This window comes from Equus przewalskii, chromosome 19, assembly GCF_037783145.1.
Source record: "Equus przewalskii isolate Varuska chromosome 19, EquPr2, whole genome shotgun sequence".
In the NCBI taxonomy this organism is placed as follows: domain Eukaryota; kingdom Metazoa; phylum Chordata; class Mammalia; order Perissodactyla; family Equidae; genus Equus; species Equus przewalskii.
In genome coordinates, this window is record NC_091849.1 from 37363518 (window position 1) to 37376123 (window position 12606).

Here is a 12606-nt window from a genome sequence, read left to right on the forward strand (position 1 = left end):
TTGCCTTTTTAAAAAAATTTGCGGTAGGAGTAAATGCTCATCAAACAATATAGAAGTGTAATTCTCCCACCCCCGCCCCCCGAGATAACCACTCTTGACCCTTTGGTATGTATTCTTCTAGACCTTTTCCTGTGTGTGGATAGACCTGCGTATATTATTTTTCTTTGTTGTGTGCAGAAAAATGAGATCAAACTAGCCGTACTTTCTGTATCTTGCTTGTTTCCATTCACAAATGTCGTGGCCAGCTTTCGAAGTCTCATCATTTTCAGCAATTACATTTATTTCCATAATAAGGCTTTACTGTAGTTTAACCGTTTTTCTATAGAAGGATGTTTAAATTGTCTACAGTTTTTAGCTGTTATATTGCAGTGAATATCCTTGTACATATTTTCTTGTGCATTTGTGTTAAAATACATATTTCTCTGAAAGCGTGCCTAGAAGTGCAATTGCTAGTTCTAAGAGCATGCCGAATAGCTACTCCTAAGCTACTAAGCTCCACTCCAGAAAAGTTTACGCCCGTGTGTCCTCCAGCCTCTGATGTTGGGGTGCACTTTTCTTCACATCCTTCGCAAAACCAGGTATCTTAGTGTAATTGTGCTTCACCAATCTGGCAAATAAACCCTGTGTTGTTTCCATTTTTATTTCCACCTGCTCCTCCGTGAGACTTTTCATCTTTTCTTATGTGTCTTAGCATTTGTTTCTTTTGTGATCTCCTTGTTCAGCTTTTACCTATTTCTTCTATTGGATTCTTGGTGTTGTTTTGTAAGAGCTTTTTGTAAATTAGATGTATTCATTCTTCATCTGGTATGTGTTAAAAATATTAGGTTGAAACACATGAAATTGCTAATATTCAATCATTTTTGACACACACCCCCCCCCCAAATGGGGAGTTTTATATGGTTCAACCTAATATATTTTTTCTGCCAGGCCATTATTTGTCTTTTTAACTTTGTTTATTGTGTCTGCTTATATAGAACTTGCTCATTTTTATGTAGTCAAATCTGTCCCTTCAACAGGTATTTATTGAGCTCCTACTGTGTGCCAGGGCATAGGGTGACTAAGACAACACACATGGGCCCTGCCCTTGTGGAGCCTCCGTGTAGTGGGGAGGGGACTCGCAAACAAGCAAAGAGGTCATTGCAAAGCGGGAGGGGACACAAAGGAGAGATCTCCTCTCTAGTTTTTGGATTTGGTGTCTTGCTTAGGAAGTCCTTCCTTCCCCACCCCAATATCATAAAAACACTCTCCCATGTTTTCTTCTAATGCTCTTGTGGTTTTGGTTTTACATGTAGCTTTTTAAATTCCATTAGTAATTATTTTCCTGTCTGGTGGGGGTTGAGATTTAGAGTTACCATTCCCAACTGGATAGTTTATTGTTTCAATAGCACTTCACTGATGTGAAATCCCTCTTCATAATATAATATAAATTCCTTTATTTACATGGAACTTATTTCTTTTCTGTTTATCTCCATTTCTATGCAGGTACCACACAGCTTGGATTTTCAAACTTTATAGTATGTTTTATTATTATTCCAAGGCCAGTCTCTTTCATCATCCTTTTTAAAAAATTGTCTTGGCTCTTCTTCCAGGTGAACTTTAGAGTCAACTTGCCAAATTCAGGAGATGGGGAACCCTTTAGAATTTTTATTGGTGTTGTAGTAAATTTATAAATTATTTTTCTGAGGGTTTTTTATTGAGATGTAGTTCATACACCATACAATTCACCCATTTAAAATGTACAATTCAGTAGTTTTTAATATATTTATAGAGTTTTGTAACCATCACAACAATCGATTTTAGAATATTTTCATCACCCCCAAAATAAACTGTGTACCTCTTAGCCGTCAGCCCCAGTCCTCCCATCCTCTCTACCCTTAGGCAACCACTAATCTTCCTTCTGTCTCTGTGGATTTGCTTTTTCTGGACATTTCATAAAATCAGAATCTTACAGTAGGTGGTCTTTTGTGTTTGGCTTCTTTCACTTGGCATGTTTTTGAGGTTCATCCGTGTCATAGTATGAATCAGTACTTCATTCCTTTTTATGACCAAATATTCCACTGTATGGATATACCACATTTGATTTATCTGTTCATCAGTTGATGGATATAAATTAAGTTTCAGAGAAACAAGGCGTACACACTTCTCTCCATCCTCAAAGCCTTTCTTGAACATAGATACAGCATTGTTTGTGGCCTTCAAGAATAATTCTCCTGTCTGAGGGATAATGCTTCTCTTTTCCCCTTCTCTAATGGTGCCATATCCTAATAAGGCAGCTGCTGTAAGAAGCATTATGCTGACCTCTCTGATATGCCTCTCCCTGCTGCAGGAGGCCTCAGGTATCCTTCACACATGGAACAAGCCAGGCAGTTGCCCTCGTCATCCTGGGCGGGTGTCCCCAGGCAGCCTTACCCGCCGCCCCGTCTCGCTGAACTGCAGCTTGGAGGATCTGCCCTGGCAGAGCTGTGGGACCCGCAGGCCACCGGGACGTTGTTCGGCCCCTCTCATATCTCCTCCCCGTCTGTCCTCTGTCACTTTTATAAATCAATACCTGAGCTGACTTCATGCTTTGTGTCGTGTTTGCTGTAAAATACTTGAAAACAGGGAGACCCCGTGACTTCCCTCTGAGTTGCTAGAGAAGTTGTCTCTAGCTAGCCTGGCCCCCAAGCAGCTTCTTTATCTGCTGAAGCCAGCCGCTGGTATAGATGTGGATGCTCTGTAGATACAGCAGCTGCTAGGATAGGAGTGGATCCTCTGCGGATGAGCCAGCTGTGTCTGAGTCCAGGGGTGACGGTGCTAGAGGGTCGCCCCTGAGGAGATGCAGTCTCTGGACAATGATCCCTGAGACTGCGGAATACTTCTAGACTCTCATCTCCGAGACCTTTCGGGCTTTGACAATATTATTGACCTAGCTCTGAACATATTAATGTCAAGTGTAATTGACAGTGTGATCGTCACCAAAATAAACTGCTTAATAGCAACTATTTGAGTGATGCGTATGAGGAAATCAGGTAGAAGAGGGGGCTCATGGCATGTCCTGTTTTCAAAAGAGTGGTGTCTGGCGATTTCTTTCATTACAAAATGAAACACTAAGTATCAAGTAACTCTCCCTCTTCTCCTCTGTGTAAAGCAGTACAGCAGGATTTTCATTTCAGATTTCACTTAGAAGCATGACAGCGATGGAACTCCCAGAAGGAGTCTTTCCCATACTCGTGTGTCCAGTTTCCTGCATGACATTTCCGCTTGGCTATGTCATAGATGATCAGTTAGGATTAGCTTGGCTGCCTGTGACAAGGAACTCCAAGTAATAGTACCTTAAGCGAGATAGAAAAGCTTATTTTTCTCATATTAAAAGTCAAGAGGTAAGTCGTCTGGGGCTCGTATGCTGCTCCCAGATATCGGGGAGCCAGGCTTCTCTCTCTCGTTGTTCTGCCATGTTCAGCACGTGGTTTCCTTCTTGTGATCCAAGATAGCTGTTTGTGCTCCAGCCATCACATCTCTATTCCAGCCAGTATGGAGGAGAAAAGGAAGAAAGGCATTCTCCTACTGTTTAAGGACACTATGAAGTTCATGTTGCTTGGGTTTGAATCTCTTTTGTCTGAACTTAGCCTCACGGCCGTTCCTATCGGCAAGTGAGGCTGGAAAACAGTCTGTATCCCAGGCAGCCAGTGCCTTTAGGGGGTCCTATCACCAAGGAGGAGGAGGGAACTTTATTTGTGGACAAGCAGCAGTCTTTGCTACCTGCAGGCTCCTCAGACTCAGTGTTTGACTGACTCATCTCCTCCTCACACCCAGCCACTCTTTTCTCTTGGGTGGCAGCCTTTCCTGTCACTTAAGTTAGAAATGCTAAGAATCATTCATGCTTCTTTTTTCTTGCTTTTCCCTGTCCAGTCAGTTACAAAGCTCTGATGGTTTTATGCCCTAAGTATTTCTTGAATCTGCTTCCTTCTCCGTTCTTCCTATGACTGCCCTTGGTCAGGCCTGGATTGCTGAAATGGCCAAGTGTGTTTTCCCATCTCCAGTTTTATCCCCTTCAAACCCATCTTCCACACTATTTAAACGCAGACTTGCCCACGCAGCTCCTCTGCTTAAAGCCCTGCATGGCCTCCCCTCGCCTACAGGTTGCAGTATCCAGGTTCTCCAGCTGGTTGTACAAGGCCCTGTGTAACTGCTCCCTGCCTCACCCTTTAAACTCAGGAATCCAAAATTGACATTTTTAATCTAAAGGCTTGTCTTGCACCATGCCTTTATCCCCTGGGCTACTCCTTTAAGTCTCGCCTTCCTCCTGGAAGCCTGCCCTGAGCCTTCTCCCCTGCGCCACCACCCCAATGGTACTCTTCCTCTAACCTGCACGGTTCTTTCGTAGCACTGCATCCCCCCAGTTATTGTTTGTGTCTCCCTTCTGCCGCCAGACGATATGATTCTTTGAGGCCAGAGTCTATATTAAACATCTCTATATTCCCAATGCCTTCATTTTGGTGTCCAGAACAGGCATTCCATCCATGTCTAGATGAATGAGAGACTGAAAACTTTGTGATAACTTTGCAAGATAATCAGGCATTCGTGCAGCTTTGCTGGGCTTGGCCACTGGAGGGCGGTCAGTTACAGCATTCTGACGCTTGCTGAGTTAGCCGGAAGTTCTGTCTCCTCAGGGATGGAGTTGGAGTACCACCGCTCACTCAGCAAGTGCTTTTTCAGCACCCACACTGTGCCAGGCACTGCTCTAGGCACTGGGGTTACGACCACAAAGTAGGCAGAAATCCCTGCCTTTTGCTTCTAGGTGTTTATTCAAGGAAAATGAAAGCCTGTAGTCCCCAAAGGGCTGTACAACGATATTCATAGCAACTCTCTTCACATAGACAAAAACTGGAAACAACCCAAATATCCATGAACAGGAAAATGGATATTCATACAATGGAAGAATACTCAGCAATAAAAAAAGAGTGAACTACTGATAATTGCACCAACATGAAAGAAACCATCTCAAAAGCCAGTATGTTGAACAAAAGAAACCAGATGCCAAAAAAATACACACTGTATGATTCCATTTAAAGGGAGTTCAGAAGTAATCTATAGCTATAGAAGTCAGAACAGTGGTTGGCTCTGGTGGGAGACGGACTGAGAAGAGGCGTGAGGAAACTTCCTGGGGTGATGGAAATATTCTCTGTTTCGACTGGGACAGTTTCTACACAGATATATACGTGTCGAAACAGAACTGTGTACTTATGTGTAGTCTACTGTATGCTGATTATATGTGAAAAGAAATTCCTTCCATAGAGCTTAAATTCCAATGAGCAGAACCAGACAAAAAAGAGAAAAATAGGTATTTGTTGGATTGTGATAAATGCCATGGAGAAAAACGAAGCAGGAAAGGACAGAGGTGTGCCCTGCGGCAAGAGCGGGAATGGAACAGATTTTAAACAGGGCAGTGAGCCAGGGTCATACTGAGAAGATGACGTTTGAGCAAAGTCCTGAAGGAGGCAAGGGGGCAAACCGTGCAGTGAGTTTTTGATAGTCAGCACTCAGATTTTCAGAGAAAAGGAGTTATTGTTAATAACTCCCGACGTTCCCAGGTACCGCGGACCCTGTCGCCATGTCTTGCTCCTGGGCCGTCATGGATTATCCCCCGGCTCCATGCTCAGTTCCAGGAGGCTTCACTCCCCATCCCATATCCGGCTCTTTGCACATGGTAGCTGTCCTGCCCATCCTGTTCTTCCCTGACTGGTGAGGTGTGAGGGCCAAAGATGAAACTGGACAAACTTTCCTAGTAATGGTTGTTTTCATTATTGTCTTAAGAGGACATTCCTGTTTGGCTTTTTAAAATGTGAATTTTGTATTGAAGTATAACATACACTTTAAAAGATACATATATCATGCATGTACAGCTCGGTAAATTCCCCCAAATAACCAGCACCCATATCAAGACAGGGAATGTTTCCAGCATGGCAGGCATCACCTCCTGTTCCTTCCAGCCCCTCCCCCTCACCCCTGCAAGGACAGCTACTTCACTGACTGCTAACACCTCAACAGTTTTGCCTATCTCTAAACTTTATATAAATTGAATTATATAGTAAAGATATTCCATTTTCCATTTTAATGCTATTGGTTTGGAGGGAATTGGAGAGTGGGGCTGATGCTGAATCTTTTAGCACTCACCCTATTTAGGACTCTAACCCTCTCCTCAAGATGCCTCCTGGCCCCGTCTTTGTAGATGAAGCAGCCTCCCGTGTGGTAGGCAGTTGAGGAATATTTGAGGCTCTTCCCAGCAACAGATGTATGTGTGGGGAGAGCCCAGTCAGAGTGCTGAGCTGAGCTGCTTTCAGCAGACTCTTGAGAGCAGTGTGTGCGTTTGGTGGGATGTGCAGTGCTTTTCCTATCATGTAGGAGGTGAGTTCTCCAAGGGCAGGTCGTGGCTTGTCTCCTCTGGGACTATAAGACCTGGCCTCCTCTCTCCCTGGCAGTGAGCCAGGTGGAACATGCATGCTCGCTTGCTGGCTTGCTCTCCCTCTCATCTGACCCAAGAATAAGTGAGAAATTGTAACAGAGGAGAAATTGAGGTAGCCAACATATTCAAGATGTTTGAGCCTCTGGGCAGTGGACATTGGCACTGGGGGCCCTGGACTCCCCAGAGCCTGTTTGCCTACTGCCTGTCTGGTGATGTGCTGCCTGTCTCTGTGGGTGGTGTTTGGGCAGGTCCCAAAAGGTTAAGTGTGTGCTGGACCTGGCCGTTCCCTGGGCCCCATAACCTCAATACTCAGTTTGAGCTCATATAATCTGGGTTCCTGGTGCCAGGAGGCTGAGTTAACCAGCAGGCACTAATGTTTGCTAAGTAAAATTAAAATTAATATAGGAACCTAAGGAAAATAGAGATAATTCGGTGGTATGTTGGTTTTTAAAATTAATTTTAAGCAGAGTATCATGACACGTACACCTAGGCTACCCCACACTGAGTAGTGTACAGCCAGAGTTTGTGTTCCATCCTGAGTTAATATTTACCTTTTAGTCACTACCCTGATTGACTGGCACAGCGTCAGGAAGGGGTCCACGGTCAGCTGCTTCTCTGCTTCTTTGAAACAGCACGTCTCCTCTCACACAGCCTGAAACACGGTCCTCATGAACCAGACCTGCCTCCCTGTGGGTCTCTGCTCTGCAGGAACCTCGGAAGTCTTTCCTCTGACCCCCTCCCTGGAAGAGACCAGCTCTCCTCACTGTCCTTTCTCTGCCAGGGCGTTTGTCTTCCCCAGGGTTAGCCGAGGGCCCTCCACCTTCTCTCTCCATGCAAAGGTTTGCCGTGGTGTCATTGTCTTGGCTGCTGCCATCAAATACTTGCCTGAAAATGCCAGATGAATAATACCCAGCAACAAGTTTCCACAGCACTCGAACCACTTAAAAATTATTACATACACGTGTATGCATATCAGATGAATTCTTTGACACTTTTCTTAAACCTGTTTTTCTGGATGAAATATGTTAAGTTCCTGTTTTATGAGGTTCTTTAGATATATGGCCAAAAAGATTTATTTTCCCTTTTCTTAATCAGTTTACTTTTGTGATCAGAAAATACTATGTAAGGTATTCCTATGAGTCCAGTTTTAAAAAACAGACAGCAATGAGGGAAGCTGAGGCTTTGGAAAATAGAAAGGCTGTCTGCAGCCCGAGGCTCTGAATCCTCTCGTGCCTGCCAGTCAGGCTGAATCATTGTGACCCTGCAGAGCATGACGTCTAGAAATTGCCCAGCGATCACAGATGTTCCTGGGAAGGGCCTACAGCGGGGAATGGACAAGTTACTCTTGTCACTTTAAGCAAAGCTAGTTCTTCCCAAAGCTGTCAGGGAGTTTTTAAGGCTGATCTTATGTGAGGCTGATTTTAGACCTAGGACTTGGAGTTCTTAGAAAAATAAACTCTGGACTGGAGCGACCACTCAAGTACCTTTTATCAGCTAATAGATGGGGCAAATTCTTGTCAAGCCCAGAGTGGGCAATTTGAGTTTTATAAAGAGCTTTTGGGTTTCCTCTTTTTGGATGCTTTGCCTCTTAAAATAACTATAAAATATACTTAAAATCTCATCCCCTGCAGGCTGAGTCCTGGCTGCTGTGTGCTCTGTAATGACAACCAAAGACGCTGCCCTCATTCGAGACTGTGTTGCTGGCATGGTTTCCCGTTCCAGCTTCCATTATATGTTGAATTTTCTCAAGTGGGATGTTTAATGATCCTTCTGAACAGACTGTTTATATTGAATGAAGCCCTTCAGAGAGCATTTGGACCTCCCTTTCTCTACTGCTTTTTGCTGGTGCACTCAGCTCACAGTTTTTGAGTGAATGTGTGAATTTTATCCTCCCAGCAGGCAGAACACTAAAACTAAACTCTCCTCCCACTCTCTGAAATGCTGGCAAACTGTCCCACTGTCTGTGAAGGCAGAGGGCTAATGGGCAGGCCAGGCCTAAGGGCAGAACCTGGGGGAACAACAGCCCTGACTCAAGGCCCCAAAAGAGGGTCAGCGTCTTGTCTGTTGGTCCCTTTGTTCCCTGACAGCTAAAGGCGTGGAATCAGTACAGTTACTATGAGTGTCATCTTAACGACTTAAGACCTCATGTTGTTAGATTTTCCTCCTTAAGACCAAAAGGTGGAGATGGAAAGCTTTGAAAATTGGCTTGTTTTTAAGGTATGTTTTGGGATTAGGTTTGGTTTGGCTGCAGATAACAGAGATCCAAAATAACAGTGGCTTAAACAAGATAGAAGTTTATTTGTTCCTCATTTAATAACAATAATACTAGCTAATATTTACATAATGCTTATTTTATGCCAGGCACCGTTGTTAGTACTTTTCACATATTAACTTATTTAATCCTTACAAAAGCCTATGACACTGGTAGGACAATACCACCTTAACCGATGAGGAATTGAGGTACAGAAGGTAAAATCATTTGCCCAAAGCCACATAACTAGTGAGTGACAGAGCCAGGATTTGAGTTACGCAGTCTGGCTCCTGAGTCTGTGCTCTTGACAGCATGCTATTCTGTCTGACAAAAAAGCCCCAGGCTGCTGGGGCTGACATGGCAGCTGTGCACTCGGGAACCCAGGCTCTATCTCCTTCTTACTGTGCTGTGTTTCCCTTCCTAGTGCATTTCCACTGCAATGTTCTAGAGTCGTAGAATGCCCAAGTTGGAAAAGACCCTTCAGATTATTACGGAGCTCTGGATCTGCGTTTGGGAAATGTGTATGAGGAGTGGGAGGGGTTTTTGTCTTGAGCTTTCCTGTGGGTTTCACTTTTTTTGTACAACTCTATTCTCGTAAAGAGGGAGTTACTGCTTAGGACACTTACTGTGAGAAGCCACACTCACTACAAAGGAAACGGCGCTCTCGTGCCCTGCTGGGAGTCTGGTCCTGGGAGTGGCCTGGTGGTGCCAGTGGGTTAGGTCTGCCTAAACCTTTGGCCCAGAGCAGTTCTCTTATGGGGGCAGAGGGGCCAGTTCCTTGGGGCCGTGTTTGTGATGGTGGGAGTTGGAGGCCCCTGGGTGGCCATCCCGGGGGAACGGGTCCATGAGGTGGTGGAGGCATACATGGGGCGGTGAACTAGAGGCGTGTGCAGCAGCATGGAAGGATCTTAGAAATGTGATATGCAGCAAAAAGAAAAAGGAGGCTTCTGAGCTGGATCTTAGAGCCCAGTATCAGTTAATTAAATTAATGGTATCTATATATAGCCACCCCCAAAATACTACGTAATAATGTTTAAGTTAGGAAAAAAAGAAAGATGGTATTTCTTGGAAGCATTTTTTTTTTTTAAATGTGATTTCTCAAATGGACCTTTATATGTTATGCAAAATCTTAGTTTCTGCAGGCTTGGTGGTATTTTAAAAAATCTTCTTTATTCTTTTTTGGTGATAAAAGGCAGGTATAGTCAATTGTAGCCCTTGTTCCCTAAAATAATGTAGATTTTTTTCCTGACTATAAAAATTATGCTTATTGTAGAAATTTTTAAAAGTCTAGTAAAGCTTAAAGAAAATAAAAATCCTTCATCCCTACCACCTGGGGAATAAGCACTGTAAACCTTGTGATATATTTTGTCTTTCCTCTGTGCTTCTATAAACACACATAAATATTGTATGAAGAGTAGTTGAGAGTAGACCATAAATAATTTTGTACCTTGCTCTTTTCCCTTAACACTGTGACACGCTTTCCCATGTCATTACAAATTCCTAATAAGTTTCATCTCAAATAAGTGATATTGTGCCTACTGTGTGCCGGGCACTGTTGTTAGCACTTTACACGTATTAACTGTGGCGGTACTTTGCGTTGGACTTTTAGGTTGTTCCCAGGATCATAGCTTTTCTGACAAAGCACCTCCCCTCCCCCAAACGGTTTTTATAGCCCTTGATGTCCATTAAAAAATGGTGTTTGTACGGGATGAGAAACCAAGAGTTGTTACGCATTGTCCTCAGAAGGTTCAGTTGTGGGTCTTAGTAATAATTCTCATAGATGAAAGGGCTGGATTCTGAATACATTTTGTCGGATGCATGTGTCTCTTACAGCATAGGGAACTGCAGTGAATGTCCTGTGTTCAAAATAGTGCTTGTGGGTCTGAGGAGAAAAGCTGCCTTTGACACAGAACTCAAGGGCCTGAACATTTCCTTGTGGCCTCTGACAGGCCTGCAGGGGCCTGTGGGTTGAGGCGGCCTGTCTTGTCCGGTGAAGAGAGCCTTACTACTGTCACTTCTCTATGGCAGGAAGGAAGCATCTCATGGCCTTTTCCTTCTTCAGGTTTCTGTAGGACTCCTTATCTTCTCCCCACTTTCATCTCAGACCAGACAGATAGCTTCTCACTCCTGTTACTTAGTATGGAGTTTCCATGAGAAGCTAATAGATGGTCCTCTTTAAAAGAGGTCTTGTGGCTAAAGAAGCTTGGAGAATGCTGGACACACGAGGGTAAGCAGATTTACTTAACGCAGAATTTCTTATAACTTCTCAAATCCTTTCGTGTGCTGTGATCTTTGTGAGTCTCCAAGATGGGGATATTTAACGCAGCATTTCTCAACCATATTTGTCTATGGAGCCCCTTTTTCCTTGAGTATCATATAGGATTGACGTTTTGCAGAACCCATTTTGGGAACTCCGAACTTGGTGAAATTAGATCCTAGAAGCTCCCACAGCTTTGGGCCATCTTCCTTCAGTCACTCATCTTCCCTTCTGAGTGGTGAGGCTGTGGGTCTGCCTTGTCAGAATTTGGGGATTCCATCTTTAAAATGAACTGTGAGGGCTATCTGATCTCAGCTCTTCTCACTACATATAAGTGTGAGTGGCTAGACAGCTTACTGAATTTTTCCAGACCATGTCCAGGGGGCTGGATATAGCTCATTGCACATAAGGCCTGAGTATTTTTTTCTGAAACTGAATGCACAGACACAGAGGAAGAGAAAGATATGTTGGACCCAGTGGAACTGGTGTGAGAAATGGCCTGTTCAGTGTTGTCATGAGATCCTCAAGAACTTTCCTGGGACACCTTGCCCACCTGACAAGGGGAGGAGGAGGGCAAGCCCTTTTCCTTGGCATCTCCCCTGGCTGTAAGGACCCCGTTGAAGACATGAGACTCTATCTTTCTTTCTCCATTTTTTAGAGAAGACCTCTGGACTTTCTTCACCTTTTGTTTTACAGAAGAGGATGTGGAGAACTTTGACGTGACCAATTTGTCTCAGGATATGCTGCGAAGCATTGAAGCTGACAGCTTTTGGTGCATGAGCAAGCTGCTGGATGGGATCCAGGTGAGCAGGTTCTGCCCTGGAGGACGCCTGGGTCCAGGGGCTCCTGCAGGCCCTTGGGTTCCTTATTGCTCTTCTGCATCAGACAGGGCCCCTGCCCAGCATGGCGCCTCCTCTTTTTGGTTGATCCATCTCTACCTCTTTCATTAGCTTTAGCTTTCAATAGGCAATGGTCTGGTGTCCCCTGGAGTCTCAGGAACTCTGCACATTGCCCTGGCTTTGTCATCAGAGCACGCCCCTCCTTTCTGCTGTGCACCCCGAGCCATGTGGTTAGTCTCCACAGTGCAGGGCTCTGTTAGGCTCTCCCCACACTGCTGTTCTGTGGATCTCTTTGTTCCTCGAAACACTGGCACAGGCTTTGGAAAAACAGCTTGTGCTTTTAAAAGTGTTTCATTGAACTCGAGAGGTGGTAGCATGTCTGTTTGGAGTCCCTCTTCATCCTGGCTGTATGTCATTTGCAGGATAACTACACCTTTGCACAACCAGGGATCCAGAAGAAGGTCAAGGCACTGGAAGAGCTTGTCAGCCGGATCGATGGTAGGTTCAGAGGAAGAGGAATTCTATCGCAGAAGCACAGTACAATCTGACACAAGCCAGTAATGCTTGTGGGTCCTCTCCTCAGCCCCCTTCCCAGCCGTGACCCTTTCCAATTCACTCTCTGCTGTTGGCAGCACCAGCATCCTTCCACATCTCAACAGGAAGGTGTGGTGAGGACTCTGCTGTCATCTCGAGTTCTTTTTTGTCTTTAGTTTTCTGTCACCAAGTTCTATCAGTTCTCCTTCAGCATCTCTCCTCACATTCACCCTTTCTTCTCCATTTCCCTAGCCACAGCTCTGGTCCAGCCATGCCTGGATTT

At 44.6% G+C, this 12606-nt stretch overlaps 1 protein-coding gene across 5 annotated transcripts in view; it reads left to right on the forward strand.

Moving 5' to 3' along the window:
• Positions 1-12606, forward strand: part of TBC1D22B (TBC1 domain family member 22B) — a 66747-nt gene that overhangs the window by 33735 nt on the left and 20406 nt on the right. For 4 of the 5 annotated variants that reach the window (XM_070584497.1, XM_070584496.1, XM_070584499.1 and 1 more), the window contains 2 exons: positions 11647-11753; positions 12212-12287. In XM_070584497.1, the coding sequence (XP_070440598.1) occupies positions 11647-11753; positions 12212-12287 (183 nt within the window). Of the gene's footprint in view, positions 1-2326; positions 2979-11646; positions 11754-12211; positions 12288-12606 lie in introns of those variants that run through there. The other variant, XM_070584500.1, reaches the window with a different exon arrangement.